This window comes from Crocodylus siamensis, chromosome 1 (genome assembly GCF_052110815.1).
Source record: "Crocodylus siamensis isolate JL-2025a chromosome 1, ASM5211081v1, whole genome shotgun sequence".
Classification (NCBI taxonomy): Eukaryota; Metazoa; Chordata; order Crocodylia; family Crocodylidae; genus Crocodylus; species Crocodylus siamensis.
In genome coordinates, this window is record NC_143395.1 from 181,882,113 (window position 1) to 181,905,808 (window position 23,696).

At 42.7% G+C, this 23,696-nt stretch overlaps 1 protein-coding gene across 4 annotated transcripts in view; it reads right to left on the reverse strand.

Moving 5' to 3' along the window:
• Positions 1-23,696, reverse strand: part of WDPCP (WD repeat containing planar cell polarity effector) — a 307,079-nt gene that overhangs the window by 11,537 nt on the left and 271,846 nt on the right. Inside the window, exons 16-17 of one of the 4 annotated variants that reach the window (XR_016442845.1) lie at positions 16,985-17,123; positions 1,145-1,226 (exon numbers count right to left, since the gene is read on the reverse strand). Coding sequence is in view for 3 of the 4 variants with exons in the window: in XM_090050454.1 (XP_089906580.1) it covers positions 1,145-1,245; positions 16,985-17,123 (240 nt within the window). In the remaining variant the exon portion in view is untranslated. Of the gene's footprint in view, positions 1-1,144; positions 1,246-15,505; positions 15,652-16,984; positions 17,124-23,696 lie in introns of those variants that run through there. The other 3 variants (XM_090050455.1, XM_090050454.1, XM_090050456.1) reach the window with 3 other exon arrangements.

Consider the following 23,696-nt stretch of genomic DNA (forward strand, 5'->3'; position numbering starts at 1 on the left):
TCATATGCTACTAAGCTATACAAACATAGATTTTGCAGAAAGCACTACGGGAGATACCAAGCTAATGACAGAGCCAACTCAGTGCATAATCATGGATAATTATATGAGGAACTAGATGTCCCATATACCTACCCCAGCTAGCTTGGAGGGCGCTGGTAGAATTTAGCAGAGGTACAGACCTCTTGGTGGGCTGACTACCTGGCCATCTACCAAGGGCCCACCTGGGTTTTGTAGCCGGTGATGAACTTTATGCTGCAATGGTGACAATGCTAGCAGTACCTGCGCTAACTAGTTTAAAGTTAGACAGGTATGCCTACATGAGCTGCAGTCACCCCTTTGACTGCAGTGTAAACCTACCCAGAAAGAGGTAGCGTATGCTCAAGTTGGCTCTGGTAACACAGCACTTTCAAATGATCTCTTTGAAAATGTGATATGATACTTGAGCATGGCAAAAAGTGAATAATGCTACCTCGCCCCTTTTACAAATATTCTTAAGTATATGTAGCTTGATAAGATGGCCACTACTACGCCTTCCTCATGTTCAAGTATTTTGCCAGTTTGCCATATTGGCAAATATTCTGCCAATTCTTTACGTTATTATTGTTATTATTATTTTATTTTGACAAATGTATAACATAGAGTCCTTTTTCTTGTCAAGTATTTGTTTAATTCAGAATTTCTTTGCAGAAACAGCATTAGTTATCATTTTATAAACACTGACTTCAATGGACTGAACTGGGTTGATATTTGAGAACGTGACCCTATATACAAAATAATAAAACAGTGGCCGTAATAAGAGTAATTAATAAAAAATCATGTTATTAGTAGGATGTGGCACCTTTCTTCCAAAGGATCATAAATAGTTTTGCAAAAAAGAGGAAACTAAGTAAAAGAGCAGTTAAATGACTTAATCAAGGTCACACAAGTTCACAGTAATGTCAGGAACAGAACTCAAGCTCCCGGCCTCCTGTTTTCCGCTCTTGGTGCTACATCCTGGTGTCTTATTGTCCTGCCATCACATAGAAAGCACATGCGATCTGTTAGATTAGCTTATTTTTCTCCCTGTTCAAGAATTCTTCACAGCACAGTTTACAACTTCTTGCTGTTGTGCATACCTGAAAGTCCTGGTAACTTGTTCGCTTACCTGCTGGATTCCAGGACAAGGATTTGTCCATTAGAGAGGCAGCAGAGATGTCCATTCCCAGCTCCTTCTTTCTGTTGTCTGTCTGTCTGCAGATAATAGATCTTTATAGACAAAAAAGCGGTGGGAGGGGAGGAATGACAATTGCAAGGGGGAGAGGGTCACATAATAGCCAAGCCATTTTGTTTGTTTATATCTTTTCAAGTGTATAGCAGTCTATGTAATTCACTGTTTTCAAACTGTAGCTTTTTTCTATCAGATGCCATTCTGCTTGTTGACTGAGTGTTACTATGAAAACTCTCTTGCCCTTGCAATCGTTCTGTGGCAGCTCTGTCAGTCAAAGATGTGGTGGAGGGTTCTTGTCTTTCAAGCGATTAAGGATTTTGTTAAACAGAACAATCTGATGATCTGTTGGGTGCAACCTTACACACAAGAGGAATGTTTCACATTGAAACAGTTCTGAGAAAAGGCAGTCAGTCAGATGCCAAGTGTGATGGATGGCCAGGACTCTGTTGTCTACTTTTTCCTACACTCAAACCTCTCCAAAACACTATTGAGATCTATTCTTCCTTGTTCAAGGAAGGAGCACCAGCACAATGTGGAATGCACAAATGAATTATTCATTTTCCTTATTCTTCATTAGTCTTCTGTTACCCAATAGTATATGTAGTCACTATGCCCCCCCATTTACATGTTATATCTATTATGCAGTTACCTTGTTAACTGTGCAATAAATTGAAACTGGCTACATGTGCAAATTAACTATGGCACCTTAAAAAGGTCCAACCAGCTGTAAAGTTATTGCTTGACAATGATGTAATAACTTCATAGCTGGTTTCTATGCAGCTTTAATTTGCACGTATAGACAGTCTGTGGCTGGGAGCTGCTGTGAACTCCCAGCTGTGGGGGCCCTCCATGTAGTGGCTAGGAGATCACAGCTGCTGTGATCTCCTGGCCATTGCGATCTCCCAGCCGTGGGGTGCTCCATGCACCCCCACATGTGATGCAGCCAGGACCACGAGTCCTGCTGCACGTGGTCCCTGTTGGAGCTTGCTTTTTGCCGGTGCAGGGGGAGCTCAAGGTGTAATGCACGCTCCTACAATCACACCTCCTGCCATGCATGTGCAGCTTGGTAGGGGCATAATTATGTGGGTTGTGCATTAGAGCCCATTGCACCTTTACCTGCACGTGTAAAGGGGGCTTCAGTTTTCCAAGGCAGGGGAATCAAGATTTTTGATTATATCTTGTGCTGTGTCAGCATGCCTAGCTGCAACCCTCACACTGCCAAGAGTTCAGTAAAGTCAGTGTGAGTTTTGCCTGCGGGAAGGGAAGAGCAGAATGTGAAAAAGAGAAAAGTTGTTGAGCATGCCTGGTTTGATCTCCCTTGGATTTTCATTCTGGCAGATTTTTCTATCCACCACTTCTGGGATGTGGCCACATGTACTCTTGCACTACACTGTGTAAAGGTACGATTGCACCTCATGCCATTTTTAAAAAAGTTTGTTAATAGATTATCAAGTGCTGCTTTTAGTTTTGACAGAAGTAAATTATGGGAACAAAAATATGAATGCTTTCATGTCGCACACTAATTTGTTAACAGCTACAGCACACAATCTCATTTGGCTTTGATAATACAAATAATACATTCCAGACATAAAAAGCCCTTTATTACTGACAAGAATGTAAATAATTAAAGCAAGAGCTTAGACTTTCCCTGTGCCTTTGTCTTCCTACTCTCAGTACAGTGAAGGTTATGCAAGCAGCTGTGAATCCATAAAGCAACTTTAAAGCAACCCTGCTCCTCATCAGCTTTCCCTGAGCCATATTAAAGCTGTAATAATGCAACTGCTCCATCACACTAAGCTTTATTGGCTCAGCCAAAGAAACTTAAGAAACTTCATTGGAGACCAGATTAGGCTGGTTACAAAATGGAGAGATTCTTTTGCTCTCCGACCCCATTATCTTTTCCATAGTATCTTGATCAGCTTTCTTACACATAGCCCTGGATTCTGCAGAGACCCGTAAATTGCTTTTTTGGCTGCCAAATTGCTGTAACCCTTCTATTTTTATGTTTTAAAAGAGCTTAAAACTGTCCATCCTCTTTGGATGTGTCTTTAAATTGGCCAGTGGTGGGAGGATTTCATATATATCCGAAGGCTTAGAAGAAGATGTTGCTTCTACTGAGCTTCTAGTTTTATAGTCAACAGACATGAAAAACCCAGTAGGGATAAAAGGAACTTAACCAGTTCTATCTAATGCATATAAATCTACCTAAGAGCTCAATGAACTAGAAGTACTCAATGCACTGTTTATCTCAGTCTAAGATGCAGAGAATGGGTCTTCTGCACATATGCCACATATACCCTTTCAGTGCCAAGTTAATATGAATTAAAGGACCGTGATGAGTAAACAAGGTTAGGCAGGGCTGGGCCAACTTGAATCAATGTAAAATAATTGTCAGGTTTTTCTGTCAGCAATGACAGTTTGTTTTGGCTCCTCAGTCTCAGAACTATAGATGATAAAATGTTTTCAGGAGAGCAGTTGCCAGACACTTTGTTTATTCTCCTTGTTTTGCAAATACTGAGAATTTCCATCAATTGCACACACAGTTCATATGACAAAGCCAGGGTTTTTTTTTCCAACCCCTTTTTTTTCTCCTGCAAATAATCAAACGAGCTAACATAATAATATGTTAATAATCTAATTTAATCTAGAGGACCTTTGTATAAAATCAGAAGGCCACAAAGTGCCCATACTATATAACAAATCACTGGTAATAAGAGTTAATGTTATATTTTCAAAGGACTGCATACACATTAATTAATTAATTAATCTACCCAACATCACTTTGAAGTTGGTGACTGTTACTATCTCAGTTTTACAGACATAGAAATGAAGAGAAATGTGCCCAGGGCCACATATAATTGCCCTATTTAGCATTCTTGATGCACCCAAAACGCCCATTGCCTTCAGTGGAAAGTTTTGATTGCCTGAAATGCGAAGAACCGGGCCAGCAGTGACACAGCCAGGATTAGATCTCTGGCGTTCCTGGTTTCCAGTTCCACAATCACTTTACTACAGTCTGCTTCAAACAACACATTTATGACAACACGCTAGAAGCACGCAAATGCTACTTAGGTAGAGCAGTTACTTTCATTAGTTGGGAACACATAGTAAAATTATTTTCTTACCCACTTAAATGTTATTTGCAGACTGGCTCTGCCTCCTTTTTAATGGGAGTTTTTGTAAAAGACAATTAACAGCGTAAGAATCCCCATAAATGCTGCAAAAGTGATCCATTTTGATTTTGTTTCCTTGGCTACAAAAGACAACATTCATGGACTGGGTGGATAGCGAATGTGTTCAAATAAAGTTTTTCCTTTAAATGATGTGCTGGCAACAGCTAGGTATTTCAAAGGAAACAATTAAGGACTATTCTTACTGTGCTAAAAAACCCCAACTAAACAGACAACTATGAAAGACTGTCATGAGGCCCTATTTTAATTTTTTCTGGGTTTGGGACTGTACAACATGCTTAAGTTATTTAAACATTTTTTTCCCTGTGTTTAGTATAAAATCATATGGGGGACTAAAAATAATGTATATTTTAAAAGCATCTAAGTAATACAAAGTGGCTGCATCTATGTGTGTGGTAGACTACGCAGTTCTTACTGCATAGTACTGCATAAGCAAGTACTGAAAAACTGCGCAGTAACTGGCATTACTGTGCAGTACAGTCACCACACGGTTAGTACCAGGAAACACTACTGCACAGTAGGAACAAGATATGGCACAGTAGCTCATTGCTACTGTGCTGTAGCAGCTTGTGTAGATGTGCCCAATAAGTGCTCTGATAAAGTAGCTTATTGCATACAGTACATTTTTTTTTTGCATTATACTTTGAGTTGCTTTAAAACAACACACTGCTTAACAAAAAGTTAGAGCTGTTTTTTTGGTATCAAACATATATAAATTGGGGGGAAAATCCCAACTGTATTCAAAATGAGAACATAATAAATTGGAAAAAGGAATACAGGGAAGAAGGGGGAGAGGGATGACAGTCTGCAGTAACAGAGGAGGAAGAGGAGACAGATATAACTGCACTGTATCTTGTGAACAAGGCCATGGAAATTATCAGCTGCCCAGCTGATTCAGCCAGAAATAAGCTGTCCCACAGAAGTCAATACCTTTTCTTTTATTCAGTGTAAAGTCATGGAAAGGATCAAATAAGTTATCCTCTTCCCATGGATAGCAACAATAAGTCCAGAGAAAAAAAACAGTTTGGCTATAAAGTTTACTGTGACTGCTAAAACAAAAGGATGACAATAAAAGGTTAAAAAAAAACAACCCACCTGGAGCTGAGACTCATAAAAATTATCTGTAGGCCCCAGCTTGTTTAATTTGTGATACAAAGATCAAAAATGCAAAAAAAAAAGAAAAGAAAAAAAAAAGATGTGTAGGGCATCACTCTGTGTGAGCAGTTGGTGTTTGTGCAAACTGGGGTAAATTGTGTAAGAATTGGCTCTGAGTATTGGCGAGAAACCTGCCTGATATTATCCTATCTGTTTTAGACCTACCTTGAAAATATTAGGATTTTTTTTTTACAAGTGTCACGCTCCAGCTGGACTCTGCCAGCTTTACCCAGCAACAGATGCCGTCAGCACTCTCCTCATAATCTGGAAAGCCCCTGTTTGGCTTGCTGCATGGCCATGGCCATGTGCTGGGGAAACCCCGTCCCCTGTGGAAAAACCCCGTGAACATTTTAGCGCGAATATGTGACCAATCAGGGCTTGAAATTGTGCCTGTCATCTGGCCTATAAAAGCTAGGGTTGAGTTTCTGCCCAGAGAGAAGCCAGAGGGTCCACTGCTCAGTGGGCAGGCCTGGCCAGCTTCCCACGGCTTCTCCTGCCTCCGGAGCCCATAGGCAATTGTTTGTGCACTTGGGTATCTCGTATATCAACCGTTCGTTCATTGTCGTTTTGGGTCTCGGATTCATCGTTCTGTTTTCCGTTTGTTTGCCCCTCACCCGAACCGGGACAGAGCCAAGTGTAACCGCCTGCGCAGCCACATCCACACTGGTGATGCATAAGTAAGAGATCAAATAAAATTTTCTGGAACCTTTACGAGTCTACCTGTCCCTCTCACAAACTAACATCAGGGGACCGGGGCAATAGTCACAACCTGGGTCGCACCCCGAACAACAAGTTGAGTGCCTAACTTGGCTCAGGTCACAGCTGGATTCTGCTTTCTAACTTCTAAACTAAAGTTAGAGAGCCTAGCCTTTGCCTAGAATAAGGTCCTGGCTAGAAAGAAGCTGAATCTGGCAGCCTGTTCTACAAAGGCTATCTTTTTCTTGCTCGTCTGTCATTATTCAGTGTCAAACAAAGGGCATGTTTAAAACAAAAGCTAATTAATTATTTGGGGGCTAATGTTCTAGTTATATTGTTGTTCTTGTTACATGATATGAGCAAGGGAAGGCTGAATATCTAGATGTGATTTTTAGCTCTTTTATGGTCTGATTCAAATACTGTTCAGGTGGATGGGAGGTTTTCATTGACTTTAATGGGCTTTGGATTAGGCCCTTATAATACTCAAGAGGAGGGAAAGCTCATGGGTATACAGTTTACTCTGTCAGAAAGAGATCCCTTAGTCAACCATGTTAGTGCTGCTCTTAGGTTAGAAAATCATGGGGAGTCCACTGAGCTTGTGGCACCCATATGAAATCAAAACAAGTGAAAAAAAATCTCATAGTGTCTTCCTTCTTTGCTTTTGTCCATATCTTAGGCATGTTTTGCACAGTGATCGAACTGGAGCAACTAAGCAGAATATATAGAGCAGGGATGGGCAATTATTTGGGCCAGAGAGCCAGATAGAGTATTTTGATGAACTTTTGTGGACCAGGTCAGTACTCCGTCCTCTTCCTGCCCTGCTCTGACCCACGCAACAACTCACCAAAACTCCTTATTGGGCAGGGGTGGGCAAAATGCAGCCCACCAGGCCATTCTAGTTGGCCCCCGGGGCCCCTAAAAAATTTATCTGCCCCTGGCTCCCTGCAATGCAGCCCTCAATAGCTTGCCAAAACTCAGTAAGTGGTCCTCTGGCCGAAATAATTGCCTGCTCCTGTTATAGGGCTTTGGGTGGATGGGGAGAATATTTGAGGAGTGGGACTGGCACAAACTGCTCCCTTCATGCTCTGCCCTGTGGGAAGGGTGGAAGGGGGTTATATGGGGATGTGAGAGGGCCTGCTAAGGAGCCAGCTAGTGTGATGGGAGGGAGGGGGAGGACAGGGGTGTATGTAGCAAAGCTTGCCCCTTTGATGGCTGTCCCTGTGGTGCTCCACATGGGGCTGAGCCCGACCCAGGGCAGCCTGTGCCATGGTCCTGTACACATCTGCCGGCCCCAGCCCCAGTCCTGGCCCCAGCCAGTGTGCAGCTTCTGGCAGGGCTGTTTCCATTGCGGCTGCAGCCAGACGGGCTTGCATTGTCACTGGGAGGCAAGAGAAGCAGAGCACCTGGCCAGCTGCAGCCACACCAGGAACAGGCCCCTGGGAAGCTGCACACACTGGCCAGGACCAAGGCCTGGGCCAGTGGGGCTGTTGTGCTCCCCTTGCCCCCAGCTGTGACTGCTGTCCCTGCCAAGCCACTCTGGGTGGGCTTCATCCAGGAGGCTCTTACCCAGTGTGTGGAGCTCTGGCTCCAGCTCCCAGCTGCTCTGCCCGCCAGGTGGGTGGAGCAGGGGGAAGGCAGCCGGGAGGTAGAGCCAGAGCTCCACATGCTGGGCCAGAGCCGCCTGGCTGAAGCTTCCTGGCCAGAGTGGTGTGGCAGGGCCACGAGCAGGAACAGCAGCTGCAGCTGGAGGTGAGGGGAGCAGAACAGCTCCACTGGCCTGGACCCAGCTTCTGCGGGGCTGTTCCTAGCATGGCTGCAGCCAGATGGGTGCTGCTCCGCTCCCCTTGCCTCCGGCGATGGCTCCTGTTCCTGCCACACTGCTCCAGGCAGGCAGGGAGAAAGCTTCAGCTGGGTGGCTCCCACTGGAGCTGAGTGGAGCACAGCAGCATCCGTCCAGCTGCAGCTGCACTGGGAACATCCCCATCAGAAGCTGCATGCAGGTGGGTGGGTGTTGGTGGGAGCATGGCACAGTCTGCCCCGGTGGGAGCGGGTGGGTCTCGGCCCCATGTGGAGCACCACAGGGGTAGCCATGGCCTGGATCCAGTCAGTTGGTGGCCTGGACCTGCCCCACAGGCCATATTTTGCCCACCCCACAAAATTGTCTATATTGCTATATAGTCTAATCTTTGCTTGGGTGGGGAGGGAAATTCCTTATTGGGAGAGCAAAACTATGAGGAAGATACTGAAAAGATGAATTAAAGCTGAATTTTTCAGCAAGAAACTGAATAAAACAGGCTCCAATTAAACGTATCCACTTTCTCTTAAGCTTTTTGAAGAGTACTAATAATAGGACTATATTAAAAAGTTTGAAATTAACTGTAAGAAAACTACAAAATCTTTCCTTTGCAAGATTTGAATGTGCATCTTCCACCCTTCTCTTCAAAATGGTCCACTGGGCATCCAAGTGAAAGACACATGGGGGCTCAAGAGAAAGCAGACAAGGCAGAGTTGGTGGTGCAATACAATGGGACTGAGAGTTAACCTGACTCTGGAAAGGATCTGGGACAAAACTTCAGTTAGCCTAAATCAGTTAAATCTGATACTACATCCACCCAGGTTTATCTTAAACCACTTTAGCCCATTTTGAAAGCAGTTTATATACACTGAATGTCTGTTGTATTACAGAATTGAACCAGTTTCTGATCACTTATACTGATTGATGCGTAATTTCTGACCCCAGCCTCTTAGTGAGGAAAGCACTAAAAAGAGTCTGTGGTTTGGGAACTAGAGCACTTTACTGGGAAATGGGAGACACAGGTTCAAACTCCCTCCTGGTGTGTGTGGTGGGGGAGGGCACTTTAAACCTCAGTCTTCCATTCTCTGGGCAAGTGCCCAAACTGTTAGGGCAGTGTGCTGTACAAACCTGCCAGAGGGCTGCTATGATGCCGACCCCCTGCCACTGCAGGGCGAGACTGCACGTTTCGGCAGGAACACTGGAGCCAAACCAGGAAGAACTGAAGCAGAAGCAGCATGCCTGCCTGCATAATGCAGTGCAAGCAGGTGCAGCCCTCTGCCACAACTGCTTCCCAGTCTGGTCCTGCAGCAGGTATGTGTGGGAGTTCCACTGGCTGCAGCACCCCCTTGGCCTGCTGCTTCCTGCCTCCTGGGCCTTGTGTGTCCTTTTGCCCACCTTCTACCTTTCCACCTCCTCAGTGCTCCTCATATGCTACAAGTGCAGCTAGGCACCTCATCCCAGCTGGCCAGGCATCCCTGGAGCATCCCTGGACTGTATCCCATAGAGCCCCAGGGCTGGAGTTCAGGGGGGACTTAGCCCTGGGGTGACTTCAGCTCAGTGGCTTGCAGTCTCTATCAGTGACCTGGATCCATGTATGGGGAGTCCGTTGCTGCCCTGGGAGCAAATGTGGTAGAGCTGGGCCAGGCACAGCTAGGGAAGCGCTCCCTGCCAATGGCCTGAAGGGGTGACTGTAACAGAATGATAATGGTGCATAATCAATTAATATCACATGAATTAATAATAGATGTATAATGTTTATATTAGAATATTCATAATATGTTTGTAGTAGTTTTTTAAAATGGGGTGCTGCTAAATTTTGAAAAATTTTGGAGGGGTGCCTTGATTTTAAAAAGACTGCATTACTGCATGGGGCTATTGAGCTAAGCAGTGAAAGAGCTGTCACCCTTCTCCTCCATGTTACTTTCAGCAGGTATGTGTACAGGGTGATCCTATTTCTTCATATGCTAAATAGAATCCCAAACTGTGTAAATGCCAAAAACTGTAGTTTTGTGACTGTCTATATGCCATTTAGGCACAAAAAGGGATACAGGCTTTAGCCCTTTGTAGCTTGTAATCCAGTGAAGACTTCAAAGGGTAACAGTAGAAATGAGCATTTAGACTTGTGGAATGAGAGAGTAACAATCCTTGCTACTACAGTAAACAGCAACACCAACATTTGAAATATCACCTCTAATGAGATGCATGTTGTCATATCAGCTGAGGTTTATTTAAAAAAAATCTATGCCTGTGTTTTATGAGGCAGAAGAAAAATCAAATGTGAAACATAGAGCAGAAGAAAAAAAGTCAACAGCAATAGTTTATTTGAGTGAGGTTGAGGAGGTAAGAAATGAAAGAGCTATGCCCAGGAATATGTATGATGGAGTCTAACTGCTCTAACAAAGGCAGAAAATCATATTTTGTGCAGTTTGCATCACAGGACCTCAACAAATCTATGGTACAGGTGATTTCTTTTCTTGAGGGAGAGAATATGGAAATAAATAGGAAATGAAATAACAAGGTTGAAATGTAGCTCATTGAGTGGAATACATAAACATCAAAAGACCAGTTTTAAACAGCATGAGAAGTAGAGAAAGCCAATAGCTAAACACAGGTTATCAAGCTTACAAACAATGACAAGCCTACAGAAGAGGGAGAATGTGTCATGATTATTGATTTTGAAACAGGTAGTGGTTTAAGGCTGTGATGACCTGGACAGTGGAAATGTCAAACAGGAATCTGTGATCTAGGAAGTAGGTTATAGTAATAATGACGCTTTGCATTTACATCTTAGTGTACTTTGCAAAACAAATTCACATGACTCATTCAGAATTCAAGTGATTTTGCAAGGAGGGTAAGTGTTATTCTCACTTGACAGCAGGGAGAACTTAGGTCATATTTTCAATTGTGACTAGTGATTTGGATACCCAACTTGAGACAGTATAAACAGTTTTTCAGAAAGTGCTGAGCATCTGCTTACTCTCTGGAAACCAGGCCCTTTATGTTAGTTATCTGAAGTCATTAATCATGTTTGAAAATCATGGTCAGAAAGATGATGTCACATGGACTAGCAGAACTGGGGATAGAGTTCAACTGTCCTGACCTTTAGGCCTATTTCTTTCTCTATCAAAAATCTCCACAGAGAAAAAAGGCTGCTGTAGTTTTGGCCATAAACATATGCAGAAAATAAACTTCTGTCAGTAGGAAAATGCTTGTAAATTATTTTTGAAACCCAGTGTTTTTGTTCATTTGTATTTGTGAATAAGGAACGCTTCTTTGTCTTGTAGTTTCTAGCAGGAATCACTTACGTTCTCAGACAATAAGAGTTTTAACAGGGTGCTACGTTAAAGCTCAAATTAGGGTTGGCAGAGTTCGTGCAGTTTCAGCACTTCCAAAGAGTCACTAGGGAGTGTCAGAAACTTTTTTTATATTTGGTACCTCAGCAGGAGGCAATCAAAAAACTTCAGGGCACTGGATCTGCTTTATTAGGACCAGCTGCATTCATAGGGTTTGAGCAATATGAAAGAGCTTTTCCTGAGGTCAAAATCCTTCTTTATGAGCGCATCTACACGTGCATTTAAGTGTGACTATATTTAATGTGTGTTAAGCTAATGTGCATTAAGCAATTTTTGGCAGGTGTCTACACGTACAAGGACTTGGCACTAAAGTTAGTGCCAAGACCCTGAAGCCCTGCCATGTGCCCCTAGTAGCTGAGCAGACCCGGCACTAAAATTACAGCTGGGTTGCATCTATATGTGCGTTAATGCGCTTTAAGTAATTGCACCTAAATTTGATACCTGCATTTGCAGGTATCAAAATTAGGTGTGATTAGCCTAATTTTGCCATTTTAATGCACATTAAGGGCACACATGTCTAGACATGTGCCTGTAATGTGTATTACATTAAGCTAATGAACATTAACACATTTTGTGTATACGCATCCTATATTCACCAATGTACAAAAGGTGATCAAAGTCTCAGTAAAGCAGGGCAGTTTATGCAGTTTCCGTGACTGCAAAGAACTGTGAATGAGGATCAGCAACTTTTGATGACCCACCTGAGTTAGCCAGAAAGCCAAGAAACAGAAGGAAAGCTAAACTCTGTATTGGCTGTCACAGGAAAACTGACTGAGGTAGATGCAGGACTATGATATGATTGTGAGGTATATTAAACTTCAGAAGAAAAGGTAGCCTACTTACACTTTTGGATCAGATGTACACAGGGACTAGTCACTGTACTTTACTTTTGTTAAACGAACACCATTTATTAGAATACTTATTTAAAGGAAATCTCTATATCACAAACATCATATTAAGCATGGCCACTTGTGCCTTTATTATGTTTAAAATGTTTTGAATATATCAATGCAGCAGCATGCACATCCAAAATATCACCAGTATCAGGAGTGCAGAGATGTGGCTGGGTGCCTGGGGCAAAGCGGAAGCAGTGATTTCTGGTTGCTACCATGATGATGAACGTGAACATGTAGCTACCAGCTGCAGCTGCTCCTCTCCATTCCCCAAAGCTGGTCCCCAAGACAGTTGCTACTAACACCTCCCCCTAGTTATGCCACTGTTCAGTAAACTTTAGAAGCACAGTCTGTATCCACATCCTTAACACTGCTTTGAAGATCTCAGATATAATTTTCTGTATTAAAAAATTGGTGTGAAACACTCATTTTGTTCTTGGTACAATCTGCTTAATAGCACAGTTAATGCATGGGAATAATGTAACAAAAGCCCACCCTGCCTGTATGAGTAAAAGAAATAGCACTTCTTTGCATAATATTCTAATGTTTAATAAAAGATATATGATTCCTGCCCTAACAATATCCTAACACAAAGCAGCCCTCCTGCCTCCTCTCCCTCCAAAAAAAGAAGCCTGCAAACTAACTGGAAGCAAGAAGTGATTCCTTGCCAGAATGCACTGGAGAAAATAATGACTTTTCCACTACAGAACAGTTGACCTGTTTTGTTTCTTACTGCTGTGTATGCTTTTGTTCTTGTTTGTTAATCTGTCATTTAACATCACTGAATCTCTGCTGTCCTAATTATTATATATAAATTTGGAAGTTCAACAGATGCAGTAGAAATGCAAGTGCAGTCCTGTGCAATATAGATAAAGGGCCAAAGAACCATGGGCAGATCTGGAATTTACTACAAGGGGATGTGGCACGACATCTCTCAGACCACAGCAGGGCGGGGGTGAGGCATGACTGAAGTCTTCACAGCGGCAGGTAACACTGCAAAGAGCAAGTGCACAAAGAGGGAGGAATCTTCCCCGTGGTGGTGCTGCCACTGACACCGCTGACCCTGGTGTGGGGGGAGCCCCCAGTTGCTCCTGCCCTGCTCCAGTCACAGGCTGCAGGGAGCAGTTGCTCACTGAGGGACAGTGACAGCAGTGTCAGGTTCCTCCTTCCACCTGGCCCTCCTACTATGGTGTTCCCCTCTGGCCAAGAGCAGGTGCTAGAAGGAGGAACCTGTGTGCTGCTGCTCCTGTTCCCAGTGGAGCCCAGCTCCCTGCACAGCCCAGCTGGAGTGGGGCAGAAGTGGCTCTGGTGCTTTCCCCTGGGCTTGGATCAGTTGAGAACAGGGGTGATGGGAGGTGGAGAGGATGGGTTCCTCTTTTTAGTGCCTGCTCCTTGCCAGCAGGGATGACAGTGGGACAGAAGCATGGAGCAGGGGCAGGAAGAGGAAACCTGCTCACTGTTGCCACTGTTCCCTGTCAAACCCAGCACCCCACACAGCAGCAGCTGCTGGCTGTAGTAAGGCAAGAATAGCTCTAGAACCTCCCCTGTGCCTGGGTCAGTCAGGGCCAGGCTGTGGCAGAAGAAGGGTGTGACTGTACCACCATACCCACTTCCATGCACTCCAGGAAAGGACTTCTAAGGTTAGGTAAATTTAACTTAGGAAGAGGTAGTAGAAAAGGAATGACAAGGAAAAGGACCAGATAATTATTAAGTCACTTAGGCCCCTGGCAAATGTTACATGTATCACGTGAGTAACCTGTTAATCATGCAATAAATGGTAACTTGCCGCTGTAGCAGGAGGCTTGGTGTGCCTGCTACTTTAAGAGAAGGCAGGCTGCATCAGAACCACCCCGCAGCTGTGGCAGGGGCCAATCAGAGAGTCACCTGACCAGAAGGGGGCCAGGTTTGAAAAATATAAGCCCACGCCTGAGTTGGTCAGGGAGTCTAGCCCTGAGGGCCACAGAGAAAGGAGTTCCTGGGCAGCAGGGTTCCTGGTTAACATCTGAGCTGGGGTGAGCAACACTCGTGGTTTGTGGAAGGAACTATGGGGAGGTAAGGAGGTCCCAGCTGGCTTAGAGAGAGAGAGAGTGAGCCAGGGCTAGAGAGCTCAGAAACAGTGGAGGGCTGGAGGGCCCAGAGAACAGGTAGTTGGTTACAGGGTGGCTATAGGTGTCACTGGCCATGGGGCCAGGGCTCAGAAAGGGCCAAAGGCCAAGTCTGGCCACAGCTGGAGACAGGTGGGGCTGGAGAGCCCATGGATCTCAACTGGCCTAGGAGCAGGGCCAGAGTCTAAGGAGAAGGACTGAAAGCCAGAAGGGCCAGAGCCGGAGACTGAGGTGGCTAGAGTACCCACAGCCCAGAGAGGGGCTGGTGTAAGGAGGAACAGGGCCAGAAGCCTGTAGCCTGTAGGGGAGGTTAGGATCTGATTAGTATGTGTGACATCTGCAAGGCATGGGTGTGGAAACTAGGGAGGATGGAGGCCCCATAATTAGCCCTTAACGTTATGAGCAACGACACTGGAGTGAAATCTTGCTCAGGGAGCCTGGGGGCAGCACCCCTTTTTGGAAAGTATCATTTCATCAAGGTGTGGCAGGTGAGGAGAAGGGGATATTGCCCAAAGAAAGCCAGACTGATGAGGGCCAAGAGGGCTCCAGGAGCATCACAGCCACACCTGGGATGGGTCTCTGTTACAGCCACACATTCAACCAAATTACTGGCTCATAAAATGGGAAAAACCAACCATAAAGCTGATGGGATCTGACACTTTTTATTCCTGATCCCAAAAATCTTGTGTTCTGCCATATATGTATAGTATAGCAGAATGCGCAATTGTTGGGATCAGGGATCACATCCCATTGTGCCATTAAATTAAGGTCTACAAGTGGCCTTAGGTGACCATTTTGTTCATGTGGGGGATCTTATAATTTTCATTTTCACCGATTTCCAAATACTGTTGCTGAAAATTTCCATAACTAGAAAAGGTTTCACCCCTTGGTCAGCATCTGATATCCAAAGCATACGTACACATGTTCTTTGAGATGCTGGGCACCAGACCTAGTGTATTTTCTTTTATAATAGGTACGTTGCAATTTCACTCTATTTAAGCATTAGTCCATACTGTCTCTCCACTGAGTTTAGCATCCCCTGCATAACATCCATCTTTTGCTATTATATAAATAAGAGCCCTTTAAGAGTGATTCTGTGGATTGACAGATCAGTGGCTTATGTTCAGAGAATCAGACCAGTGGCTAGTGGTGGACTGGAAGACCTTCTGCTGAACTCGTGTGCACTTATCAGGAGTCCTGTCTTTCACACCTTATCTTTTGGTCTGGACATCTTTGTCGTTGTGCTTCTGTCTTTTCTGCACGTCAGTCAAAATACATTGCATTATTGGAAAAAATAATTAAAATTTCATTTTGTTATTAACATTCAGTATTCTCAAAATGCGACACTCCTCTGTGACCTCCCTCCATCTCTAGCTTTGTTTAAACTTTTGATATCTCGTGCTCTAACAATGTCCTTGCTATTTATTTAAAATCTGAACATGGGCACCTGATATTAGGTAGTGAAACCTGTATTTTACTTCACATCCCCTAAAGATTTGTGTATGTTTGTAACTCAATTTTTATTTTGTATTTCCATTCAAGAAAACATTCCTGGGTGAGTAAAGCTTTAAGCCAGGGATGTCAAACTCATCTGGTTTGGCAGGCTAGATGAGCGAGTGACCAGTCCATGAGCTGAATGAATGGCTTGGGGACAGCCCCAAGGGCTGGGTCATACATAGGGTGCCAGGCTTCTTTCTGTGGTGCTACTGGGGCTCCAGTGCTGTAGGTTTCCTCAGCTTGGCTGCCAAGCACCTGGGTAAGGGCAGCAGCACTGGTGTCCCAGCAGTGCCACAGGAAGCACTCTGGCATGATGGGTGCCTGTTTGGCTGCCATCATGGGAGCAAGCCACTGTGCTGCTGGGGCTCCGGTACCATGAGTCTTGACCAGGTGCTTGGTTGCCACTGGTCCCCAGTCAAGGCTGTGGGGGCTGAATCCAGCCCACAGGCTGTATGTTTGACACCCCTGCCTTAAGCACATGCTTGTGGCAAACTTAAGTCAAAGGGACTCAACCATAAATTGAAGTGCTTTTCTGGATAAAGGCTACAAGTTGTCCCATTCCCTTCAGCGGGACTCATCCCTATACACAGTCTTTGCATGTTAGTCTTCACAAGACTGAGGCCTGAAGGACCTAAATAAGAGGCCTAATTTTCAGAGATGCTGAAATAAAGTGCAAATAGCCAAGACTCAGCTCCTCCAAACCTCCAGCTCTTTGATAGTTGTGATCTAGATTTAGGAGCCTAACAAGACAATTATGTTTAATAAAAGTTGGCCATGATTTCTTACCATTCATCCTGAACACTTTAAATTCTTGAACAAAGGTTATGCCACTAAGCAATGCACCATCTTTTTTGGAGATAAGACCTAGGAAAAGGCCATCAAAATAATCTAAAATAACCAGGGTCTCAGACTGTAAGAAGCCATGCATATATACCTCTGCTTCAGACATTTGCCTGTTTCTATCTCCTCATCCTCCTCAACGTTGTGGAAGTGGGTGATCTTTTTCCCCCCTTGACTTCGTAAGAAATTATTGCAATTAAGTGGACAGTTAAAGTGCTGCTGCTTATACAAGATTCATTCAGCAAATCTCACCTGTTAGAAGAACTGCTCTGTGTTGTATGGTTGAAGTTTGAGTCAGAAGGAGGGAAGTTATGTTCCTCTTGAGGTGTTAAAGAGGGGTCAAAAAAAGCTTCATTTGGAGTATCCTCTCTGTCAAAATGTCCCAAACGTTCTGTTAAAAATAATCAGGTTATGAGATTAGACTGAATTAATCGCCCACAAGAATACCTGCTTTATTTTTGTTTGTATTTTATATCTTCTATTGCACCAGCTGTAGCACTGAGAAAAAAAATCACTCCCAACCAAAAGACAACAGCTCTTCTATTTCCTTTCACACTAAGCAATTGGAATTACTTCACACCTTCTACCTGTTTCACATCTGTTTCAAATCATTTCAGTTTACAGGCAAGATATCTTGGCATAGTAAAAACTTGAATTTGAGCTATTTTGACTTTTGAGAGAGAAATATTTTTAACCATACACAAATCAAGTAACAATATAGAAAAATTGCATGTTGGAGGTGTGTTACTTAACAGCAACAACAAATCTGTAATCCAAACCTAAGCCAGCAGAGCATGGATTAAGTAAAAATCCTGTTACAGATAAAAACTTAAAAAGGTTTTTTGCAAAATCATAAGACCTTCTGGATTTTTTTTCCTTTAAATCCTGTTTTCTCCTTGTTCTCTGTACCCAGTATTACCTAAGCTGTACAATGCTATGGTAAATTCCTGGTCAGTGGATAGACTATTACGCTACCACAAGCTTTACCATACTTCTAATTTTACATGTTAGTCAAAGACCCAGAAGTTCTCAGTAGCTTAGGAGGGCAGATATGCTGCCTGTCCCATTACCTAGAGTTTTCTGCCTCTCTGACTTCATTAATCCACACACATGGAATCATGGGACATCTTTACATGTGCTCTGTGGAGGGGGCAGTGGGAGTTTTAATTAGACTAGCTCCAATAGCCACTCTAACTGAAGTGCCTCAGCGTCTCGTGTATTCAGCATCCTGTGCTTCAAAATGGCAGCAGGGGCGCTTTAACTAAAGCTTGTTCAATGAGTTTTAGTTAAAGTGCCCCGCCACCATTTTGAAGTGTGGGGATGATGAATACATGGGACGGAGAGGCTGCTGGAGTGTGCTAATTTAGCATGCTGCGGGAGACTTGATTAATAAAGTCTGCTCCTACAGCGCATTGGAGCAGGGTCCCTGCATATCTACAGGCACCCATACAGACAAGGAACCAGTAAGAGGCCACATGCCTTGAAGCTTCTGCACTGGTTCCTCAACTTAAACTACATAAACATGAAAGCACCCTGGTATGCTGGAGGACTGTGGTGCAGCTTCTCTCAGAAGGCAAAGTGTACAGATAGTCACCCATCCAGGAGAAATTCTATCAGCAGCAAGTTAATACTGGTTGTTTCCTGGTTATTTTTCTCTGACAGAGGCCATTTTTTGCTCTGGGAGAGACATCCTGAATATCTGTACATTCATGGTTTCTATGTAGAGAGCACTTGCTCCTTCAGTAGAAGCTGAATGTCTTTATGTGGCCAGATTATAAAGGGGTTTGATAGAAACCAGTAAAAAAAGGAGTATATGGTAAGAAAAATATTGACAGAAGGCTATAGGAAGGTATAAGTTAAAGTTCACCACCTCCTTATTTGACATGCATTTTCTTTTGGCTTCTCAGAGTACAAAGGCCTGGACCCGATTAAATCACATTTCACCTTTCAAATTGTTTCAACACAGTGAAGACTTATATTACAGATGGGGGCTAACTTTGCTATAACTAGAAAGTACCATCATGAAAAAGACAAGTCTATTAATGTGATCTGTTTACAACGTAAGTCATATTCATATTATGAAATTTAATTGCACTCTAACTGGGTTGGAGACAACTGTGTTGTAACCCAGTCTGCCAAATTAGGTATTTTTATTGTGTAGACAGGCTGTGCGTCATAAAATGTTATGCATCACTGAATGGGTGTATCTAGGGCTCTGGGAGCCTGACTATAATGTCTACCAGATTTTAACAACTACATCACTTCTAGTTTAACCCTCAGAGTGCCTGGGAGATGGCTTAACCATGGGAATGTGAATAGATTGCTGCTATTTTCACATCTAGGTCAACAGTGGGAATCTAACACAGGACCTATGCTCTGAGGCATTATTAGCATCTGATGCTTATTAAATGTGTAGTATGAAATAGGGTGTGTCTACATTAAATGCTTTAATGTGCATTATCCTACATTAATGTGCATTACAGGTGTGTGTCTACATGTGTGCACCTTTAATGCGCATTAACTTAGGCTAATCACATATCAAATTTAGGTATTAACTTTAGGCACAATTAGTTAATGCACAATAATGAACATGTAGATGTGACCCAGCACTAACTTTAGTGCTGAGTCTGCCCTGCCACTCGGGGGCTGGCCTGAGTCTAACCCCAGGGAACATCCAGGGGCTGGGGTGCCCCCCACTCTGGGCTTGAAGATCCAACATTTTGAACATAGTTTCCCCCTTGCATATAGTTTTCCCCTTGTATGCAGGTTTTTATTATGGGGAGGTGGTGAAGGGACTCTGTTGGTTGAAGGGGAAGGGAGGAAGGGGTTCTGTTTGTTGAGGGGGGAGGGATGGAGGTGGGTGTTTTAAGGGTAATGTTTTCTGTTTCACCTATGTGTGTGTCCTGAGAGTGGTTCTGGGGGTGGGCAGGGGATAGAGGGGTGTGTGGGCGACAGGGCAGGTGGGCTGGAGTGGGGAGTGCAGGAGGAGGGGGTTGGGCAGGGCCTCCCACAGACAGTGCCCTGGTCCCCACTTGTGGGTGCATGGCTCTCCTGGGGCCAACAGGGCCAGCACCATCACTGGCAGGAGCATGGGGGGCTGGTCATCGCTGGCAGGGGCTGGGCTGGAGAAGCAGAGCTCTAGGCATCACTGGCAGGGGTAGGAGCAGCCTTGGTGCAGGAAGGCAGGGCGGGCAAGGAGGAATTTGCTGTGTGGTGCCCCTGCCCAGGGCATGCGGCTTCTGAGCGGAGAATGGGCTGGCCAGGGATCAAAGTTTCCAAGATGACTGCCAAGTGCTGGAAGCTGGCTCTGGCAGCCATGTGGCCAGAGGCTGGAGCTCCCCTCAGTGGCCACAGAGTCACATGGCAGGGTTGCAGGGACTTAGGACTAATTTTAGTCCCATGTCCCTGCATGTGTAGACACCTGCCAAAAATCACTTAATGCACATTAGATTTAGCCATGCTTAAATGCATGTGTAGATGCACCATAGAGTTGTGATTTTGTCAAGCATGAAGTGGGCGAGTAGCCGTGGTACTGTAATAAGCATAGAACCAGCATCTCAAGTTGCATTGAGTAATACCACTGCTAGTAGTATAAAACAGAGTCAAGGATGGACCGGGTATGAGTAATTGCTCTTCCTTGTGAGGGTGGCCCTTTCAGAGCAAGCTTAGGGAAAGCCAGCAGGACAGCAAGGAAATTTTTGTATGTGCTCTCTTGCTGTGGTGACATTCTGGCACTTTTTAGTGATGACCAAATTCATTAGAAAATACTGAAGAGTCCATTTCAATAGTAACTTGTAGCTATGATGTTATTGGCTGGTGGAGAAACTGATTTCTGTATCATTGGTATTTTTGGTTGGAGGGGGCATCATTGAAATAAAACCTGAACCTAAGGACACCTCAGAAAACTTACTAAAGGTGCTCATGATTTTTCCCGCTATAACTACAATGAAAGAAAGAGGAACAACTTGAAAATATTTGGGGCCGGTAAATTAGGAGGAAACATGAACACCCATAGAGTGATGATGCATACTTACTTAACTACACCTATTCTCTATTGGCTCTGTGCCTGCAAATCAGAAACTATTTCCATTCTCAAGTCTCCTCCACAGGACTTTCAGGGATAAAATGCATTTCAAAACATGCAATCACATGGTAAAATGAAATTTGCTTTTAATATTGTTTGCAAAATTGACAGCTGTACTTAACAGAAGCCATTAAAATATTTACAAAGTAGCAGCTGCTCTTGTAAAAAATGCAGTTTTTTTGGCATGAAAAATAAACTAGTTGATAAGCGCAAGATAAGCCATTTGACTCTTTCTTTGTGCGCTCTGCATGGTATGCACAGACAATTCTGTACAATCTGATGTTTACAGAGCAATCGTAATGTATGACCTCCTTAGGCAACAGGGACACAAGAAGCCTTTAAAACGCTGAAGCAAGCATTTAATCAGAACTCTTCATGCTGATCTTTGAAAAATTCAATAAGCTCAAAAAATGTAACTCCTTCTAAAGATAAAATATCAGTTTTTGGCTTCACAAATTGCAAATATATCCCAATGAACTAACTCCCAGTGAACCAGACAGATTTCAGCCACTGCTCTTTAAAAGTATATATCATATTGTTTCTTTCCAAAAAAATGAGCAGTCAAGAGTTTAGTATTTATGCCAATGGAGTGCTGTAAAATACACCACTGTAATAATAGCCCAAAGAGTTAAAACATTTCCACTTCTTGTATGTACATTTAAACAAAATTTATCTCCTCATCTAAATAGCTATTTTCAGGTGAACGAATATACATTTCCTTGTGTTATGTGCTTATTCATGCTCCAAACTATTGAAATGAACACATTAGATATTTTCTTTAAAAGATTACATACAATTACAACAGAAGTATGCTTAAGGCTTGGTATGATAACAAAATAGTCACTTATTTCACCTTGATTCTACAGCAGTTTTTTTCCCCTCCATGTTAAGGGTATCCATAGTCTCATGGGTGACAAACTGAATCCAAAGATGTCAATCAAAGTTTTGTCATTAACTTCAATTACAGTTAGTCAGTTTGATTTCAAATCAATTTTGAGTTGGTGAATTTTATTTATAGATTTGTTTTTAAATAAATGTACACAGGGAAAATATTTCAAAGTAAACTTTTTTAAAATGGTAAGTTTTGTTTCAATTTTCATTTGATGGTTTGTAATTTTAATAATATTTTTAAACTACTTCATGACCCATCTAGACCCAACGACTTCCCTTATTTGACAGTATAATAGTCAAAATATTCTAGTATGTTATCATTTTATTTGATTTTTAAAATCAATGGGTGCAGTTACTACTTTGTTCTGATAGAATCTGATTGACTTTTTGTTTGTATTGTAATGAAAAAGTTGGATGCATTGGATGATAAGATGTTTCAATCAGTAGTAAGTAGCAGCTGTGTTTGAATATTTTTTAAATAATGGAATATTTAACATAATAACATCATGTTATGATTTTTCAGCAGTATATAATATTCCTTATTACTAGTACCATAAAATAATGTAATGATAATGAAATGAAAACCATAAAATACAACTCCAAAATGAAAAAAGAACTTGTGGATGCAATTTTTATTTGGAAATTCTATTTCATGTGAAATTTCACAAATATTTCTTTTTGTTCTAATTTACAATGAAAAAGATTTCAAAATGTCAGTTGTCTACAAAATAGCAATGCCAGATGGAATTTCATCCCATTATTTTTGTTATCTACATCTGATGAGTACTCAACACCACTGCATCTTCAAAATAATTTAAACATACAATACATAGTGAAAATAGCATGTGGGTGTACTTTCATCTTGCTAATCAGAAGACTTTTTCCCATGGGACTATTCAGGGTATGCCAATATCTTGGGAGAAGAGAGGTGCATCTTCTAATGTGAGCAAAACTTGCAAGATCAAGCTGTGATGAACTTGAGCAGAAACAAACTGTGTAACCGAAATTTTGCTACTGTAAATATTTTCTCTACCAGGACTTTTGACTTCAATTACAATCTGTCAGTAGGAAGCCTGGACTTCCAGCTTCACATTTGATAGATCTGCAGTATATGAACTCCTAATAGTATACATTTACAGCCAGTGTTGACACATACTATCAGAGATGTTGGTTTTTTGGAAAATTTTAAATTGGAAAATTTTACAGAATATTTTCTAATGCCCTAAGTAGAGTGTGATCTGATCAGCATGTTTATTTGACTAATATTTACTAAACAAAACTAAAAAAGAGTCCCCGTGTTAATTTTATGTCCCAATAGATGCAAGTATTTGAACTGCAATATTTGATTAGGAAAAAAAATTAAATACAGCATACTTAATGTGGTTTAAATGTTATGTTCAAGCAAATTCAAAGCTTTAAGTGGAAAGAAATTATTTTTATTGGAATACTTGTAAATATGTAAAGATAGCACACAATAATAGCACGTACTTCCCTTACACTGTTTGTTTACATTTAAGAACAAAAATGAAGGCACTGAAAAGTGGTGACACACTAATTTTAGCACACCCAAAGAACTGTGCATGAAATGCCATGGTTGTTCACTGATCAACTTCAACAGAGTTTAACTCTCTTCCACTGACGTCATTGTGGCACCTCCAGTTTCACTGTCACTATCTGTCGAATCACTCGCACTGCTTACTAGTTCCATTTCAGAATCAGATTGAGGCAAATCTGATTCTGAACTACTTGAACCACATTCTCTTTCGTTAAAGGATGGTTTTACCAATGAGTCTATGGGCAAGGGCAACTTATCATCACACTGCATCTTCTTCATTAATTGTGCTTCTGACTGATTCTCCAGAAGCAAGAGATTTGGAGAAATAGGAACAAACTTAGCGGTGCATTCATTTGTTAGTCTATTCCTCTTTTTTGTCTTGATTGAGCTGAAAGCCTTCCAGGTCCATTCACAAGAAGCTGCTGTTGGTGGAA